Here is a 20,379-nt window from a genome sequence, read left to right on the forward strand (position 1 = left end):
CACTATCTAGGAATATTAACAAAGGACATGGACGACTTACACACATATATAAACCAGAACTCGCTTCTACATCTCCTGATAAGTCTTTGTTTCAGCCTCTACTTTGAGCTCTGCTTGAACAAGCCAGCCAAATTTTTTAAAAAGCTAGGGGGAAAGTTCTTTGAAACTTAAGACTTGGACAAAGGCAATGGCAAGAGGAATACAATAAATTACATACAGTACCTGAGTTGGAGCCTGCAGGGGGAGTCGACAGAGAACTTCTGGGCCAGAATACCTGGTCACTTCACCAGACCTGTCTAAATACCAGGACTTATTCTGTCAATAATGGCTGAACAGAGAAACGAGCTCTTGCCTTAGACGACTGGGCTGGAGGAATGTAGGGAATGGGATAAGCACCCAAGTGCTCTTGGGAGACTAAGAAGTTGTCCTTTGGTATCACCCCCACCCTTGTCCCTGAGAAGCTGAATGGGAACAAAGAAAGGACTTCGACCCAAGCTAAAAACAGAGTCAGGAGACCTGGGCAAAGGAGATGATAATTTCCAAGATCCCTTCTAGTTCTAACATTATTCTTTATGACCTAAAACTGCTATGAGTCTGTACTGAGGCTGGTACCTAGTGACTCCAGGACTGGGAGGTTAGGATTAAAAAACAAGGAGCCAAGTGAGGACCACATGGATCATTCAGCTTACACAGAGGCAAGAACAAATTGGGGCTCACTTTAGGGCCCAGTCTCTAAACCTCTTGTTCTAGCCCCTCACTCTTATGATCCCTAAAACTCAGGCCTGGGGCCCACCCATCCCAAGCTCCCCACCTGAGCACCAGGATTAAGCATCAAACCCTGGTATTGGCTGAGATGAAAGCAAACTGGCCTGCAGAGTGCTTTTGGAGAATGGACAAGTGCTGGCCTGGGGGAGGGCATTCAGCCCTGCATCTCTCTGGAACAGAATGCAAGACAATAGTTTATGAACAAGAAAGGACCCCCTGGCCCCTTGTGACTGCCTCTGACTATTAGCCTGCCACAGAATTCTCATAGGACTCTGATGTTTGGGTTTTATTTGCTACAGATGACAGAGAGACACCTATTCTAGAGGCTCTAATAGAAGAGCAGGAAATAAAGCAGGGAGGAAGGAGACACACTCTGAATTTTAGATCCTTCTTCACTTGATATATATAGGCCACAGAAGCCCTGGATTTATATAAGTCCCAGGTTCCAAAAATTTAGAGGAAATCAGAAGAAAATATGAAATAGCCTCCCACCAGGGCTAGAAACACACAAGAAGGAAAGGGATCCTGATCAAGAGAAATCATTATAAATTCTAAAACCTCTCTCTGGACAAACTTCATCAAGAGATGACTGAGCTCTTGCAGCTACTCACAGCTTAGAAGGAATGGTAAGGAAGAGAGACCAAGCTGTCTCAACATTCCTTAGAGGCCTTATTCAGGTAAAGCCAGTATTAACAATTTAAGTCACCCAAACTGCCTCTTTATATTTTCTGGGGTTTAGAAAGCTTACCATTGAAAGCCACTATAATCCTTCCTAACTCTGTGTTCTCAAAAAAGAAAAAAATGGTATAGTTAACTGGACATATCTGAAGAGCTGACCACTCTTCATAACTCAGAATTCTCACTGTCTCTTTTTGCCTGCCCCATCTCTATAGAGGCTATCTGCAGAATTCAAAAGACAGACATACAGCAATATGATCAAGGGTTATAAAGTCAGCAATTCAGCCACTCTCTTTTAAAAACATATTTTGCCACATTTGCTTTCTCCCTATCCTATATGTACATGTACATTATGTGTTTCTGTACTGAGTTCAATGAAAGAATGACACTTTACCCCTAAACATTTAAAAGTATCTTTTAGGGTGTACAGGTGCTTCAGCAGTAGAATGCTCATCTTTCATGCAGGAGACCCGGGTTCGATTCCGGACCATGCATCCCCAAAAAAGTATATCTTCTAGGTATAAGGGTATTCTCCTTCATAACTAGAATGCTATTATAACAGTAAAATAAATTTAACACTGAATACCAATTATATATACAGACTATATTCTGATTTTCCCAATTGTCAAAAAAAATGTTCTTTATGGCTTTTATCCTCTGACCTAGGATCCAGTCAAGAATCACTACTTAGCTACCACTAAGGATGAGACATGAAAACATCTTTGACGACGTGTAGGAGAATGTGCCTGAACTCTGAAGCTTTTCTTTTGGGGAAAAGGTCTATGCTTAGAGATATATCATCTCACTCAGCCAAAGGCTCTTCCCTAAGACCCCTTTCTCTTCTCAATAAACTTAGAGGAACAGAAGACAGGAGAAACCTCAGTACCCCCAGGCTACACTACCTTTTAAGTTAGCTGGTTGGACCTCTAAGAAGACATAATATTATGTTGTCAAAGTAAGAATTCAGTGGCCCTGCTAAAACGTACCTTAAAGATTGGAGAGACTAGGGAGCCAGCCAGCCCAGCACACCATACTTACCACGCCTCCCTTGTCCCCTTCCATGAACTGAATGATCTGGCAAGATGACTTCTCCCAGAGGAAGATGTGCCCGCAGTCACTACCGCTCACCACAAACTCACTCTTGGGGCCATAGAAATTGACGCCTTTTACTGAAATGATAAATGCGGAGAACAAATCTCATGAAGGTTGGCATCAGACCTGTATATCTTTGCTGTACAGGAAACTGAGTTTATTCACAAACTCTAAATCAGCTTAGAGTCAAAGAATTCCTTTCATTTTTATATAACAAATTAAGGGATTATGTGGGTATAATAGTTACACGAAGAATCACATCAGTTGTGGAGATTATGTTCTCTCAAAGAACTCTACAGGGCTGAGATGTCTGTAGCCACTTAGCAACAGTCTCAGTCTGATCAGTCTATAGCCTTCTGGGCAACAACAGATTTTACTAATGCCTTCCCTGTCCCAACTGGAATTGCCAGCTCTGCCCATTCTCTGGCAGCACCATCCTCTGTCCTAGCGTTATCCTTGTATGTGTATTTCATTAGTACTTTATCAAGGTTTTTGGGTTTTCAGCTGACCTGAGACTGACAGAGGTATGTGCCACAATTTCCTTTAAGAAGCATCTGAACTGCGCTTGCTACCAGGACTCTGAACAAGACTCAGGAGTTAGTAAGAGAAGCCGCAAGTCCCAACTACCATGAACTGTTCCTCAATTGCCATTGAGCACCCTTTCTCTTGTCTGCCTACGGACTAAGTTCCAAGTATAAGTTTTTCCCTTCCTTATTACCACCTCAACAGAAAAGGGAAAACAATCCAACAGTTCTCTACAAGTCAAAATTATGACAGATGCCTTAGGAGTGGCAACAACAACAGAGAGCTGTGATTCCCCAACAGTTTAACACAACTTAGAAACACTCCATGAATTTTAAAAATTCTTGATAATCATCATACCCCATCCCAATTAAAACAGAATACAGTGGGGTAGGAGCCAAGTATCAGTAGTTTTAAAAAACTGTCAGGTGATTATAATTTGCAGCTGTTTGGAAATCAGATATAAAAGATAAAAGGGCCAATTTTCATTGTTAACTTCAGGCTGTTAATTCCTCCTCTGCCTCATTCAAAAAAAAAGAGGTAAGTTCCTCTTCCCTCCCTAGAGTTGTATATAAGCTTACTTCCCCATTTTAAGTAATTTAGTATCACTGACTAAAGAGGGCCTTTCCTGACACCCTAACAAGCTTTTGTGCCTATCCTGAAGTTAATGTGGAATCGTATTTTTTAAGAAAGCCAGTCTAGTCTCTTTACACTCAAGCCAATGAGAAGTAACATCACTGCAGTGGGGAGAGATGTTTCTGGGCCCTCTTTCCTCTAAGTAAAGTAGACCCACGAAAGCTCCAGCCCAACAGCATAAAACCTCTCACTGCTCATGGTGACAGGTACACTACTCCTTTAGGTAGATCATATTTACATAACCAGAATGAGATACTGTGGTTCTCCAAGCAAACTGACTTGAGCCACAGAAACTTAGAAAGACAGCCTCACCTGTGGCATTATTTCTGTGGCCCTTATATCGCTTAACATACTGGGCCCCATCACTGTGAGAGGAGTTGAAGAGGTAAATGTCTTCATCATTGTAACTGGCCAGGAGCTCTGCCAAGAACAAGCACACAGCAGTGAAGGCAAAGGCTGAAAAAAAGCTGGGACCAGGAGCTGGGGGTTGGGGTGGGGCTTCTTGCCAGCAGTGCCCCCTCCTAACACCCATTTATATAGCACCCATCTTATTCAGTTGGAACAGCAAGCAAGTCAGGTTGTCTAGGGCAGGTTAGGAACACACTGCCAACCCAGGGGTAGCAGAATGCTCTGGAAGATCATACCCGTTAACTTTAGAATGAGTCAAAGGCACAAGAACCTGCTCAGGCAAGTAGCCTGGGCTCCAGGACAGGCCCTGCCAAATATCACCTGCAGCATTCTGCAAATGGTGCCTGGCATCTCCATGGGTCATCTGCTGTATCCTCCCACTATGTGCTCACCATCAGCAACTACTTCCCAGCTGCTCCACTTGGAGCTATAGCACAGTGGTGAGCTCTGGAGGGCACATGCCTCACTGGCTCAGCAGCTCCCTAGACAAAGGGGGCATGCCAGCCTAGGAGCTGGGCCCTGCTCACGTACCTGTGCCGTCGTGGCTGTACACAAGACAGGTGATGTTTGCTTTGGACTCACTGTTCACCTGCAATAAGGAGCAGATACTGACTGATGCCCCACCCCCCCATTTATTATACCATCTTTAGGAAACAGGCTTTCCTTCAAACTCCCCTATATCTTCTCCCAGAGACTGAGAAAAAGAGAAAACAGAGACAGACAGATAGGAGTACAAGCAATGAAATGTGACCACCTTAGTGGTCAGAAAGCATCCTAGGGCTTTCTGTTGGTCGTCTTCTGTGTGCTAGACATTTTAAATACACACTCTCATTAAGCCTCACAATCATGATGCAAAGCAGTTATTGCTCTATCATGTGGATAAGGAAACTGAGGCTAAGAGAGGTGAAGAGACTGCCCAAGGTCACAAAGCTGGTTAAGTGGTGGAGCCAGGATCCATATCCAGGTGTCTGACTCCAAAGTCCAAGCTCTTCACATAACAAGTTCAGGGGCAGCCTCAGGAGCAAGTCAGGGAAGCTTAGAGACACTGGTCCTTCAAGAATCTTACCAGGTGATGAGGACAAAATTTCTTGAGTACTCCATTGTTCTCATTCTCATCAATTTTCCTCTGGTCATAAATCCTGCAGTGGAAAAAGCAATGAAAATGTCAGAACTTATACAATGATTCCTTTAAGAGCTGCAATTCAATATAGTGGCAGGCAGAGGTGTGAACTCAAAGTAAGGACAGATAAACGACATTCCCCCAATCAAAGCTTCTGGTTTATACTTTTCCTCCTACCTTGAAAGTCCCCCTTCCTCAACCCCTTTCCAAACCCTAATTCCTTCATCCAGGTCCTAACTACTTCAAGTAGCAATTCTCAATTACATCAGTTTGAAGAAGCTTACTTCTCTCAACTTTCACATCACTTATTTATTTTTACTAAATAAAATGTGTATCCTATCTCCCCAAGGAGTTTGTTACTCATGAACAGAAACCACACTTTATGTAAGTCAGTGGATCTTCAACCCCCTCCTTGAAACGTTTTTATTTGGCTAGTTCTCTCACAGCCTATCACTACTACAACCACCACCTTTCTCCTCAAGAACCCCTCTCCTTCCTTCATTGCCATTAGGCTTCAAAATCTCTTCATCACCTTCCTTCCTCTAATCAAAGCTTCCCTAAATTAATCATTCATTCAAATATTTATGATGTATATACAATTTGGGGTAAGTATTATGATGCTAGGTATTGGGAATAGAGAGAGGAACAAGACAAATCCAATCTGTCATCATACACCAGTCTCTTCCAATCTCAGAGGCTTATCTCTCTTCACAGCTGTTCTTCATCTCATCCCTCAGGGACCTTGTCTGATTGATTACTCCATTTTCTATCTCTTCCTCATCACTGTCTCTCCACTTGAAAAAAAAAACTCCTCCCTCTCATGACTGTCCTTTCCTCCTATTGCTCTTTCTCCTTCTCCTTGCAGTCGAATTACTGAAAAGAGCAACTTACATTCGATATTTTCACTTCCTCTTCTTTTCACTTAGCCCATCCTAATTTCACCTTGGGCCTCACTTCACCAATGAAACTTTTCAGACTACAGTCATCAGTAACCTAACTGCAAATCCAACAAGACACCTTTCATGTCTTTCTCCCTATCTTAACACTGTTGACTACTCCTTCCCTGAAACACCTTTCCTTGAATGACCAATCACTCTACAGTGTCCATGGGCTTGTCTTTGTCCATCCTTTAAATGTTGACATTTCCCAGGGGCTTGGTCTTAAGTTCTACTTTGACTCTATATTAGAGATTTTAAACCTGGAGACCATGTAGTATGCGAACTCCCAGAAACGATAAGAAAATTTTGTTTATGTGCATTCTTCCAGGAAGGTAACAGAGTTTTCATTATATTCTCAGAGGCCAGAGACACAAAAGGAGGAAAATATCCTAATCTATACTTTCCTGTGGCGTTCAAAATCTATTACCAATGCTTTAACTACTACCAATATGTAAATATAAAATTCTGTTATCCTCCAGCCCACGCTTTTTTGCAGAGCTCTAGACTCATATCTACTTGCCAGCTGCATGTTGTAAGGGGATAACCCACGAATAATTAAAATTCAACATGTCCAAAAGTAAGCCCCTCCTTTCAAAACGACACTCATTCTAAACCTACTCCTCTCCCTAAATCTACAATCTTCGTTAATGGTACAACCTTAAACTCAAGTGGCCAAACCAGAAATAAGGCCTTTTTTCTTCTGCACAGCTTATTTCTTTTCTGTCAACTCTACTTCCTGTGCATATTTCTTGACAACATCACCTTTCTCCAGCTCTTGACATTTCTTGGTGAGATTACTACAGTATTCTCCTCATATTGTCAACAGAATTATGTCTAAAATGCAAAATTTTACATAAATTCTCTATTGCCTGAATTCAGTATGGCTGTCTACCACTCTTCTTCAATGATCCTATATATTATACCACTTCCAGTATCACAAAAAGCTATGCCCCCTTGAGCACACTATGCTCTGTCTTTGCCACAGCACTCTAGGAGTCTGACCTGATAAAACTCTACTATTCTACTTATTACTTGAGTAATACTAGGTAAGTTACTTAGTATCTGTAGTCCTCATATAACTGTTTCTCCAGAAAAATGCTCTTTGAAGGAAAGGACAATGTCTGGGAAAACGTGTTTCTAGCACAAAGCAGATGCTGGGTAAATGCTAGCTGAATGAACATATGAATAAATCAATGAATGAAGTAAAATTTTTGTATTCTACACAGTCCCTTACTTAATAACATGCTTAAAGAGAATATCCAGGAAATATCTGCCAAGAAATGAACCACCTGCCACGATCATCAAAAAAAAAAGGGAGACTGTTAGGCTGCCAATTGCTACTCTTCAGCAAATTTATTAGTTGATAATCAAAACTAAATCTAAAACAATAGCTCTCAAACACATCCCACAGGGTGCTTTTTGGTATATATACCCATCTGTGTTCCTTAGTATCAAAGGATATTTTTATATTTTATTTTATTTATCCCTAGTGTCTAAGGATATTTTTATATTTATTTTATGGGGATTACTTATTTAGGAACTACTATATTCTAGATATGATGCTAGACTAGGGGCTGGTAATTTTTCTGTGAGGTTAAGTTAGCCTCTTTCTCTGCATTCTCTTAAAGGACTTCCTCTGAACTGGAAGAGTTATGATGTTATGATATAAAATATTAACCACAAGTGTTTTCTGATTTGTACTAGAAAATGAGCTTTGAGTTCTTTCAAAGAACATAATGGGGGAAATCCAAAAATGTTCAGCTGGCTGGACTGAAGGGGTGCCAGACAAGTCGATGGTAGTCAGAAGCTCAATACCAGCGACGAGATGGAGGGTGGAAAGGGCTCCCTGCTTATGCAGGATCAGTATGCCTCAAAGTTTACACATGCTTTTGCCAAGAAAATAGCCTATCATCTGCTGAGAATGTGTGTGTACAAAAGAATACAGGATATCGAGGCTGGTAAGAAACAGAAGATCTGAGTATCTCTACTTGTCTGAATTGCTAAACTGAATTTTCAGCACCACTCTAATTCTGGGAAAGCAGAAGCTCTGAAATAAGGCATTGCCAACTGTAGTTTTCAGTAGAGCTGACTCTTCCATTCCCCCCCAAACACCTCGATTCTAGTGGTTGAATTCTCTATGGACACAGACTTTTCATACAACCTAGAGCTCTAAGTAGGAAATCTCAATGAATGCTTGCTTTGGAGGAGGTAGTACCTGTAAGTTTTGACAACTATAACTTTTTTTTTGAGCAACAGCTTCTTATTAAAAAAAATAATTGACTGCTCTGTATTTGAGGACTGGTGAATAGAGGAAAGAAATTTTGAAGGCAAGGAAAGCAGGGGATGAGAGTTACAAGGCTGTCCAATTCTCTTGTGGCAAGACTGTGGAATAGCTAAGGTCATCTCTCATTTATTTTCTATAAAGTTATTCTATCCCTTATTCTTATTAATAAAATTAATTTCAAGAAACAGTTATAAAAATGTGCTCTCATTTATAATGGAAGATGATGTTTTTCACCCACCATCAGAAAAGCAAAAAGCCATTCATACTTTTAGTGATCCTCACCCCACAACCATTTCAAATTGATGAGCAAACCCCATGGAAAAACAATATGGCAAAAAAAAATATGGCTAAAACAGGGCAATGGGATAGGGATGGGATATAGTTTATGGCTAGAGATCAAAAGGACATTAACTTCAGTTTCATTTCTCTACCCTACAAGGTCCCCACCCCCTTCCAGTACAAAGAAATTAAAACGGTCATTGCCCAGATATCCCTGAAGATTGACAGAAAGATCAAACGAGAAGGAGGAGGTGTAACTGAGAAATTAGGATTTACAAATGACTGTGACTATTAACTCATTATATAGACATTTTAATGTCTAGCGTTTTAGAATAGCCAGAAGGAAATACCTGAAGTGGTTGAACTTCAGTCTTGTAGCCCTGATCTTTGAAAATGACTATATAACTATACTGCAAAAAAAAAAAGTCAGTTGCCCATATTTATATGGATCTACTTCTGAATGCTTTGTTCTGTTCCACTGATACACATATCTATCTCTGACACTGTCAAATCTCTGATACACTGTTAACCTACCTCTACTGTAAGGCTTAATACTGAATAGAATGCAATACTGAATATTTGGGGTTTTCTTTTTTCCTTTTATTTCTTTTTCTGGAGTAAGGCAATCGTTCTAAAAACGATCACGGTGATGAATGCACAACTTCGTGATGATACTATGAGACACTGATTGTATACTTTGGATGAATTGCATAGTGTGTGAATATATCTCAATAAAATTACATTTAAAAAGGGATGGGTGATGGTGACGCAGTGGCAGAGTTCTCGCCTGCCATGCTGGAGACCTGGGTTCAATTTCTGGTGCCTGCCCAAGCAAAAAAAAAAAAAGAATTAAAAAGGACATTAACTTTGCCTTATGTAAAACTGTCCCTCAGAAATTGTTACAGTGGGGAACTGCTCTCTCAGAAGGAGCTTAAGCTCTTTGGAAGATGGTAAAAATTCAAGAAGGTCATTAATGAATTCCAAGGTAATTCACACATTTCCATAAGGGAACAGACAAAATAGTATGCAATGCACCAGAGTCTCAAACTCTTGAAGACACAAAACAGCCACAGACTCACCTTACAAACTGATCTCGTCCGCCCACTGCAAACTGGTGGGTATTGGCAGGATTCACATAGATTGTATAAAGCCCCACTTTCTTCTCCTTCTCTTTTGTCACCACTAGTTTCCTTTAAGAATAGAAAGGCACACAAAGTTATAGTCTCCAAAAGATCCAGATGATTGTGGCAAGTGATAAAGGAGAGTAATGCAGACATGGCTAATAAGAAAGCAGACTCATTTGGAAAAAAAAGGGTTTTGGATTTATTTCGTTTTTAAACCTTGGAATAAGAAAAAGGTAAAAACCACCATCACACACATTTACCATGTGCTACTTTGGGGATTTAAAAAAAAAATCACGTAGTGAAGTAATTTTCCAGTGATTCTTAAGAAATACAGGTTAAAGGCTATGAAAGCACTCCTCACTTTAGCAAGAGTCCAACATGGTAACAACCAATCATTAAACAGACACTACTACTCATTTCTTCCCATCCTTTAATTATAAATACATCTTACCAATCACCTGGGAATAGGGAGAGGGGTGGAAGAAGAATCATAACAGTGGGCTAAAAATGACCTTAAGAGCACAGTCTATCTCCCAGATTCCAGAAAAATGTTGCTTAAAACCCAGCTTTAAAATGTACACTGAAAGGGCGGTGGCTCAGTGGCAGAGTTCTCACCTGCCATGCCAGAGACCGGGTTCAATTACCGGTGCCTATCCATGCAAAAAAAAAATACACTGAAGAATGACAAGCCACAGTTTCTAGCACAGGTAACCAAAAGGAAGACAGCAGTCATTTTTTAAAACACTAGTGCTTATGGTTTACTTCTCCCTACCTAGGCTTCTTCCTTAAATCACTAACACCTAATCACAGCACCAACAAGAATGAACAATTGACCGTGTAACAGGGACAGTTTCAACCTCAGGGAAAACTAAGATTCAGTGTGGGATTGTGGCCAGACCAGTCAGGTGTGGCTAGTGACATCAGTGATACAGGCTCTCATTTTATTGAGACATTCGTGTATAATAAGCATGTAGGTACAAAGTTTAAAAACAAGGAATGAAAGAAAAGAGAGAGATATTGATTGCTTGACTGATATAGCCAGAAGAATAACAGCCATAATTTGTTCTACATTAAGGCTGCATTGTGACTGTTCCCCTCAGATCGAAGGGTACAACCAGTCAAAAGCATGACATCAAGATCAGTAAGTTTGGGCGGGCCACGGTGGCTCAGCAGGTAAGAATGCTTGCCTGCCATGCCCGAGGACCCGGGTTTGATTCCCGGTGCCTGCCCATGTAAATAAAAAATAAATAAATAAATAAATATTAAAAAAAAAAAGAAAAAAAAGATCAGTAAGTTTACAGGAAAGGAAAGGAGGAGGGAACTGGGCTTTAGTTTTTATTTTTAATTCTATGGTTTTATTAATTTTCTGATGCTACAGAAACAAAGAAACATAACCATGACAACGAATTTCTTTGTAAAGAAATTATTTTAGTATCCTCGCTGTATGATCAAAGTTACTCTAGCTCAGAACAGCACCATTCCATTAAAGAATAATGTACAGAGGTCACTGAAAATGAATGTCCTTAGGGGGCAACACCTCAAAGACAAGGCAGAAATCATGTCAAAAGATTAAGTTGTCAGAACAAGACTAGTTAAGGAGAAGTGGCAGGTCTAACCAGGGTTTTAGACAGGGAAGAGCACTGGGGTTGATGCTGTTCCTTTTCCCGGGACCATTTCATTTCCTCAGCAACTTGGATTTTCAGGACAGTCACACAAATAGAAAGCTTATCCTACGGAAGCAAAAGGAAGAAACTGAAGGGACAGATTATGAAGTACTGACTTCACTGCTATGTGATTCTGACAAGGAGCGCAATCTTCCTACATCACAATTTATTCACCAAATACTAACCATCCTCTCTCAAGAGATGAATGCACAGAGTGCCTGTGCTCTCTGGGGACTAAGCAAACGTGCTATAAAAATGATTAATCATGGCAGTAAGAAAATAAAAACATTTTCAGATCAGAGGGAGGGAGCACATGAAACTAATTTACCAAACCTTGCTTTAAAATTAATGAGCAGGTATATGTCCCAGCAGAAAGGGAATCATAATTACAGAAAAGGATTTCTTCGAATAATACCTCAAACTGGCTACCACCGGCTAAAAGAATATCCCACCCATAGCTCCAAATCAAACTTTTTTCCAAAGATGTTGGCCAATTTTGCCAGCTCCTAGAGACTCAGCTATTACATATATGGCAAAAGAAAAATTCCCCTCTACCAACTTCCCATAAAAATGTTTCTAAGTGGGTGTTCAGGCACCAGCTTAAAACACATAAAGATAGCTTGGACTTTGCAGTCATGATCTTCATGTTGGGCCTCTCACCCAACTCTAGCTTGTAAAACTACTTAACTGAACCCTAAAGCAAAAACTTTTTGAGGACTCAATGTTTCTGAGATTTGAGAGTCCTCAAATCCAAAATTTGGCCCTCCTTCCATGCTACATTTATCCTATATTCCTCCCTTTAGGAGGAATCATGGCTTGCATCTTGAACCATGGTAAACTCTCAGCCAGATTTTCTGTCCACATCAAGAATCTTCCAAAGTTATTTCTCTCATTACTTGAATCAGATTTCCAATTCCCTCTGGCCTAACACTGGATTCCCCCTCGGCCTGATCCACAGGATAAGAACTCACTTGGCTTTGCAACTCTCTACCGAGTAGACCAAAATCATTTCTTGCACCTTTGCCCTTCCCCTCTCCTCTGAAAAATCTGAAAATGCTCCATTATCATCACAGAACCAAGGAACTGAACAACAGACATCATTTAGTTTAAGAGGGTAAATGATTTTTCTCAAAGTTAGATAACTGCAGAGCTAGTACAGGTGGGCAGATCTCCAATCACGCAGTCATGTGCTGCCCTCCACAGTACGAATACATCATCTCCCAACCTTTATACTCTTGAAGCTTATAAAAGTAACCACTATATTTTTACTTCAAACTTAAAAACATTTCCACCATTAAGAATTTACTAAAATTCTTCCACTTTTCAGCAACTTTTTCTATTCTCATTGCTCTAAAAATCAAGTCTAATATTAAACAATCAGCCTGAGATTTTATTCCCTAAATTTACTTACATTTCACTTGGATGTTATGTGAAATCAGTGACATCCCTAACAATGTTGGTATTGATATACACAATTTGTTACAATAATTTTTAAGACTAGCATTATAATAAACAATCTAGATATCCACAATAAGGTGTCAAATTAACTGCAGTACACCAATATCTTGACATACATGTTTTCATTAAAAGTGAGGTAGGTCTTTATGGCCTGCCAGAAAAATCTCTGAAACACTGTAACATGGAAAAAGCAAATTACATAAATATGTATATATGTACATACTTAGGACATAAGAAAATGGACTGGAAAGATGTTCTACATTGCTAGCAATAGTTACCAGTAGCGAAAAAATCTATGGAGTGGTACACAATAGGACATTTACATTTTTTCCACAAAATGCAATATTTGAATCTCTTAAACAAAAATATATTTGTGATGAATATGCAACTATGTGATGATATTGTGAATTACTGATTATATATGTAGAATGGAATGATCACATATTAAGAATGTTTGTGTTTCTTTCTTATATATTTTTTAAATTAAAAAATTAATAAATAAAAAATATATATTTGTGTATTCTAATAGCAATAAAATTGAAAAAAGGAGATTAAAATAATTATAATAGTAGTTACAATTTAATCATTTCCAATCATAGCGCCAGGTACTGTGATAGGGACATCAAGCTTACCAATAATCCTTACAGAAACCCTCAAATAGGCACTATGCCCATTGTAATGATGACTAAACTGAGGTACAGAAAGGTTAAATGACTTGCCCAAGACCACATAACTAGCAGTGCCTAAGGTCTGCTAGGCTACAAACAGAATCTTTCTTTGTTCTTTCTATGATATCAGACAACTGAAAGTGGATTTAATTTATTCACAAGGAGCAAATTCCTATAAAAATGAGCTGTGATAGGTCAGAGAGTACTATACTTACCAATATTTTTGTTCAAGATTTATTACTTAACTGTCTGCATGTTATATATATATACAAAACAATTGAAAATTACATATGATCGTATCTCTAAGCTGTTTTGTAAAGTCCACAAAACAGTACCATGTGCTTTCTGTGGATAAGTTGAACGACACCCAAATGAATGGAGAGTGGAAGATCATCAAGTAATTAAAGCCTCACTGTAAGATAACTGAATTTTGTTTCAGAAATGCAGACAGACTGAATAGTATTTCCCTGCTGAGAATGAGACAACCACAAGGAAGTAAGGAATTCCCCTAAAACATAAACTGTCTCTTATGGGCACAAATGGACTCTTCTGATGAACCAGAGTTGAATACTGCCTAGGCCACAGAGACTATCTTTAAAGTCAAGGATCCAGTTCTGTAAGTCTTTCAGAAAGGCATCGCTGTACTTACGAAGCTGGCCGGTCTTGTCTGAGGTCAATGGTGAAGACAACTGCATCTTCACCTGCAGATAGGAACGTACAGGGAGAATCTGGCTCTAGGGCCAACTGAAGAAGAAAAAGAGAAAAGATGAGGCTCCTAACGTTTAGAATTAGAGGTCATTTAGTTCATCCCCTTTACCTTTAGGGAGGGGGGCTGTGTTCGAAATATCTCAGCATAAGCAATGTCTATCTTTTTTCTGAAGAATCCCAGAAAACGAAATAATCTCAGCCTATTTTGTCTTGTGTGAATTATTTAGTTTTTTTTTTTAATTCCATACAAGGCAGGACAGATCTACTTGTTATTTGAATTAAGTCCCTGAGGAATATGAAAACAGATACCAAAGGAAGACAGCTGTTAGGGCTCATTCTCAAATAAAATCAACTCCATACCCTCAAGCGGGGGAGACAAATGGTGTCCAGGTTTCATTTCCTGCGTCACAGTTCTATAATTCTGCTACCTAGTGGGTGGCGGGTGGGCTTAAGAGACAAAGAAATAGGTAATACTCACATTTCCTGAGTCATCGATCCTAGAAAGTTCACTATTACACCAAAGGACACTCCAGGTCCACCTACATATTTCCTTAGGGTTTGTAAGAAACCCTGGTGTTGAAGAACATTGTATCCACCCTAAGACTAGATAGCTCTAAGTTCCTCAATGGATGCCACCATAAATACTTGACCTATATTACCAGTACTAAATAAGGCTTCCAGACACAGTGATATTTGTAAGCTGAGCATTACAGGCAGGAAAGTTCGGACAATCACATTTGAGGAACCAACCATTAACACCTTGGAACTGTTATAATGTTCTAAAAACAAGAAGAGTAAAATTAAGAGGTCTGGAATGCATAGGAGATTCCAAGGATTTCCAAACCAATGACTCAGCTTAGGGGCTAGGTATAATTAATTGAACACTGCATGTACATGATCTAAGGATCTCTGAGGTATCTGCCTTCCAAGTTAAGGGTGGTTGCTTTTTCTCCCTTCTTATGTACAAAACTTAGGATTGAAATAGGTGAGGCAGGTAATTAGCTACACCTTGTACAATAAAGGGAAAACTCCAGGCAAATCTACGGGAGAGCCTTGGCTGAAATCAGAGAATCTGAATAGCACAAACTTTTGTGCAAGCACTCACTTACCTTGTGGGAGGCTCCCTTGTGCTGGGCCACACGCTTGGTATTCTTGCAGCACTGTGTGGCAGACAGTTCTGCTACCCGCACTTGCCCATCACGGGCACACATGGCCAGGGTGGAATCACCACTATTAGGAAGGAACTTGGCCTGGGGTGGCAAGAATGAAAACAAGGGGCACATGAAATAAATTGAAAAGGTGAATTTGAGAGCTTAACATGGAAGACATGAATTCATCCTCCTCTCTTGCCTGACAACTGGAAATTTAGCTCTCCTACTTTCTCATACAATTGGCTAAAGTCCAGTATCTTCCAGGAGTCATAGGAAAGAGAGAGAACGAACTTCCTCTAATGTAAGAGAGCATTTCATTTGCTTTGGAATGTTGAATTGGTACACAGCAAGTGCTCAAGTGAACTAGGAATGTATACCTAGTAACGATGAAAATTAAGGAATAGAGGAGGAAAATCTACCTTGATCTAGGAAGCAAATATAAATGTGCTAAAAAGAAAAAGTAATATAGTGAGGATGTTGGGGAAGAAAAGAGCATGTTTATGGATAAATGACTAATAGCATTTGGAGCTGATAAGTAAAATCTTAAGGGAATAATAACAATATTAGTTAATATTTTATCAAATGTTTATTAAGTACCAGGCACTGATCTAACTGCTTAGCTTCTACTGTTATCTAATCCTCTTAACCGTATGTGCTGTTAGTCCCATTTGACAGATAAACTGAAGACAGAGATTAAAACTTGCCCAAGATCCCACAGCTAGCAAGTAGTAGAGCCAGAATTTGAACTCAAGTAATTTGGTTCAAGAGCTTGTGCTCTCGGTCCTAAATGACTCCTATCAAGGCACATTAAAAACCTTTTTGATGAAAAGCAAAACAAAAAAACAAAAACTAAAACCTTTCTGATGAGTTCCAACATCTTGCCTACAATGAAGCTTCCCGTGGTCCACATGTTCAAGGAAACAAAAGTTGCTATGGGACTTTCAGTGCATTTAATTCCTCTATATCACAATGGGAGCCAAGGAAGGGCCAGGAGTCCTGATGTCCAATTCCTACAATTACCAGCTCCAACTCCAGGAAGTAGCTCAAATTTGTCTAACCCATGCCTGATGACTCACAGGTGCTATTCTGCTCCCTTGCCTCACCTGGAAGACATTACTTTTGTGGCCACTCTCAAAGTCCAGTACTGGCTGTCGCCGCACCCAATCCCACACCACCACCTTCAGATCATCGCTGCCACTGGCCAGCCAGGTGCCACGCTGATTAAAGTGCAGGGTATTAACACAACCGGTATGGCCCTCAAGCCCATGTTGCAAACGAAAACGCTGCACAAAGACTCTTGCCCCACAAGCCTCATACACAAAGCGGGCACTTGAACCTAGCTCCCGCTCCCGAAGGGCAAGAAGGGCTTGCCAGCGAGGTCGGGGCAAGGCTGATGTCTCTGAGGACACCCAGTCCTCTAGGGCTCGCTCATCATCTGATGAGTCCTGTTGTTCACGGTTGGCCCGCTTGCGCTGTACACGGCGCCGAGGCTGCTCTTCTTCTTCCTCTTCTACCTCCTCCTCTTCCTCTGAGCGGTCGTGGACTCGGTTTTCATCATTGATGGAGTAATGGCCAGTGTCCTCCATGCTGTCAGAGTCTTTGTCTTCACCTGAGCTCTCTGTGTCTGTTCCTCGACTTTCAGTACTTGTGCGGTTGGGGCCACCGTCATCCCCAGTCAAACTTAGGCTTAGGTCTGAAGCTTCGACTTCAATGCCTGAGGATGTCTCTCTTCCCTCCTCAGCTCCAGACATCTCCTCGGGACTGCTGGACAGGCTTCCTGTATGTTAGTGAGGAACAGGTAGGTGAGGGGGAAAAATAAGGAAACAAGTAATGATCAGGAGGAGTTCCTTTTTCAGTCTAAGAAAGCATCATATCAAAAGACCTACTTTGGTCAAAGTGTTTTCATTACAAATGCTTATAAAGAAGAACCTTCTGAGGGGGTAACTTATAAAGGACAGAAATTGAAAAGACCAAAGCCACATGCAAATAAACGTACTTCAAAGCAAGTGAAGAACTACATGACAATATAAGATGATTACCAGTTCTAAAAAAGGAAAGAGCACTGGCAGATTGTATGAATGTTGCCTGATGCAACTACTTTAGGTTCTGTTCTGTTGATGGGAATCCATATTTACAGCAAATAAACCAAACTGAATATAAGGAAAAAGAACAGCCAATTCCAGCAAGAGCTGTTTTAATTTCCTCAGGAAAAGATGGAAAATAACTAAATACAATCACCCTCACTTTTGAACGGAAAGTTGGACTATTTCCCACTTCGAGAAAGCACCACTACTTTTCTCTCTTCCTATATCTTAAGTTTCTTCAACCCAAGGCCCATTTAAGAAACTCATTATAGGATAAAATCCAGTGGGAATCCAGAAGGAAGTATAAGGAGTAAGTGGGATTGTGATCACCTGAGTGTGTGTGTTGTCCCTCATCTTTCACTGATAAGCATGTCCTGACTTACTTCCAAAAATACAAAGATTTAAGTTTTTAGTAACAAGAACTCTTTACTGAGACAAAATTTTATCAGGAAGCATAAGTAAAACTGAAAAAAGCAGGGCTACTACAGTGTTACCTGAGGAGAAAATTTCACTATATTCTAGTACTTCTATGTTGGTAGTTATAAAACAACTGTACTTCTTTGAGTTATCTAATCCCCTACAATCAGATATTGCATTCTCCAGTCTAAAAGCAGCCAAATCATATCTCCCAGTGAGCATCTGGGCAATCATCTAGAGCCCAAACAATCAAGACTTCCAATCTAAGTTCAAGGTGTGAGGAAAAAAAATAAGGGAATCAAGGTTTTAAACACTGATTATGGCTTCTTTTCCTCAGTTGACTTTAGATTTTGTCCTAACATAAGTAAACATTGGAAAAGAAGAACAGCTGTGTGAGACTATAGTTTGAGCCATTCAACTTCAATACCGCACTGATGTCTCAGGTTCCAGAGCTGGAGTGCCTTACTGTCTAATCATCTGGATTAGAGCAGTCATTTCTGAAAACTTGAAACGATGTAATCCTCTTAAACTGAACTTTTATGTAAAACCCAAACAGAAAATAGACAAAATATACAAGTGCTTTTGGTTCAAGTAGTGACAGAAGATAGGGAAAACTCTTTTCAAAAAGCACCTACGTAGGAGCACAGTGTGAAAATGACTAGGCTAGGATGTAGGGAAAAAAGAGTTCAACAATTTCAGGGAAGAAACCACATGTGCCGGAACTGCTGTGTATACTGAGAAAGTCCAATAGTTGTGGTTTTTTTTTTTAAATGCCAATTGGACCAGAGATTGAGACTGGTGAAAAGGGATAAAGATACCACCACACCCAACAAATCTGTGGAGATGGATGGAAAAACAAACCAATGAAACTAGCATATATTGTTAAAATTATGGTTAACAAATTCAGGTGACTTTGGGGACTCTACCATATTAACATAAGGGCCACAGTATCACAAGCTCAATGAGACCCAACAGTCAAAGATCAATATCTAGCTCAGGGACTGGTAATTTTTTCCGGTAAAAGGCCAGACAGTAAAAATGTTAAGCTTTCCAGACTATATAGGTCTGTCATAAACTCAACATCACTATTGTAGCAAAAAGCAACCACAAACATTCTGTAAACAAATGGGTGTGGCAGTCTTGTAATAAAAGTGTATTTATAAAAACAGACAGTGGGCTGGATTTGGTCTGTGGCCTATGGTCTGCCAATCCCTGATCTAGCCAACAGCCAAGCTCCAAATCAACAGTATACCTCAAAACCCTCTAGAAGTCCCCTGTGGCTTTCGACTAAGGCCAGTGAAAAAGCTGAAACACTTTCCTTTACAAAAGACCAGTGAATGGCAGTGGTAAGAAAAGAACAAAGGAGCAACAAAGCAGCATGTTGAAAAATCTGATCTATCTTCCTCACCTTCATTATTCTACTAATCATATCAACTAGAATTTAGCCTATAATCCTGATCTCCAAGGTGCTGAGGTACACGGGACTGTGTGCTGGCCAACGAATCCTATTTGGAAGGTCTCTGGCTCAGAGCTGAAGCACTGTAACAACCTAGGTAACAGCTATACTCTACCAAATCTGCCCTAGACTCAATTATTTAACACCTGGCAGCAACAGCCCTAAAAAAAAAAGACGAAGAGAGAAAGTAAAGGATGGGGGGGAGGGGGGGAGGAAAAAAAGGCCCTGGTTCCAGCTAGGTTGAGTTCTAACTTCATCTCATTTCTAACATTTCTATCCACTATGATCTAAGATCTAAGGAAAGGGACATCTCATCTATAACTGGAGTGCCTCACCTTTCCACAGTTCCCTTGTTCTCACCGCTAACTAGATGTTATTTTTCTCCTTTATTAACAGCACCTTCTATTTTGGCCTGTTCTGTCCACCCTGATAGCCTTTCAGAATTCCAAACAACTTGACCAGTTAGCTCTTATTGATTTTCTAAAAACAATCAGATAAAAGTTGAAGGAACAAAAGTACCAGATACTCCAAGGTGTTTCCTGTTTAACTTCCTATACTCAAAACAATAGAGGAAGAATTCATTCTTAAGAAAGATTTCCTTCCCTTCACTAAAATCTAAGTCTACACCTTATCTTTGGGGAGGGGGAGTACCTCAGTTGATAGCAAAAATAGCTTTGCCAAAATTTTGACCCCATACCATTAGCCAAGTCTGTTTTGCCATCTGTGCTGCTCCCTTTGCTGGACATCTTGAATGGTGTTTGTTGTAGCCAGCCTACATTTCGGAGAGGACAAAATGAAACAATTAGCCCTGGGAAAAACATTAAGAGGGAAAGAGAGATTAGAAATACCATTTTTATAAAAATGAATTTTTTGCATGCTTAATAGGGCTTCTGAGGTGCTAAAAAGCACCCCAGTTTTGTTTTGTTT

The 20,379-nt window shown here is 40.0% G+C and overlaps 2 protein-coding genes across 2 annotated transcripts in view; both read right to left on the bottom strand.

The window, feature by feature from the left end:
* The window catches only part of DCAF8 (DDB1 and CUL4 associated factor 8), a 37,806-nt gene that overhangs the window by 4,514 nt on the left and 12,913 nt on the right, over positions 1-20,379 (bottom strand). The window contains exons 2-10 of the mRNA XM_077156622.1: positions 20,150-20,224; positions 16,599-17,272; positions 15,454-15,594; positions 14,286-14,380; positions 9,802-9,912; positions 5,168-5,240; positions 4,633-4,690; positions 4,006-4,113; positions 2,482-2,612 (exon numbers count right to left, since the gene is read on the bottom strand). Coding sequence (XP_077012737.1) covers positions 2,482-2,612; positions 4,006-4,113; positions 4,633-4,690; positions 5,168-5,240; positions 9,802-9,912; positions 14,286-14,380; positions 15,454-15,594; positions 16,599-17,272; positions 20,150-20,198 — 1,440 coding nt within the window. The 5' untranslated portion in view covers positions 20,199-20,224. The remainder of the gene's footprint in view (positions 1-2,481; positions 2,613-4,005; positions 4,114-4,632; positions 4,691-5,167; positions 5,241-9,801; positions 9,913-14,285; positions 14,381-15,453; positions 15,595-16,598; positions 17,273-20,149; positions 20,225-20,379) is intronic.
* PEX19 (peroxisomal biogenesis factor 19) overlaps positions 20,160-20,379 on the bottom strand; it is a 30,959-nt gene continuing 30,739 nt past the window's right edge. Inside the window, exon 9 of the transcript XR_013174023.1 lies at positions 20,160-20,224. The gene's annotated coding sequence lies outside the window, so the exon portion shown is untranslated. The remainder of the gene's footprint in view (positions 20,225-20,379) is intronic.

The sequence above is a fragment of the Tamandua tetradactyla genome, chromosome 4, assembly GCF_023851605.1.
Source record: "Tamandua tetradactyla isolate mTamTet1 chromosome 4, mTamTet1.pri, whole genome shotgun sequence".
In the NCBI taxonomy this organism is placed as follows: domain Eukaryota; kingdom Metazoa; phylum Chordata; class Mammalia; order Pilosa; family Myrmecophagidae; genus Tamandua; species Tamandua tetradactyla.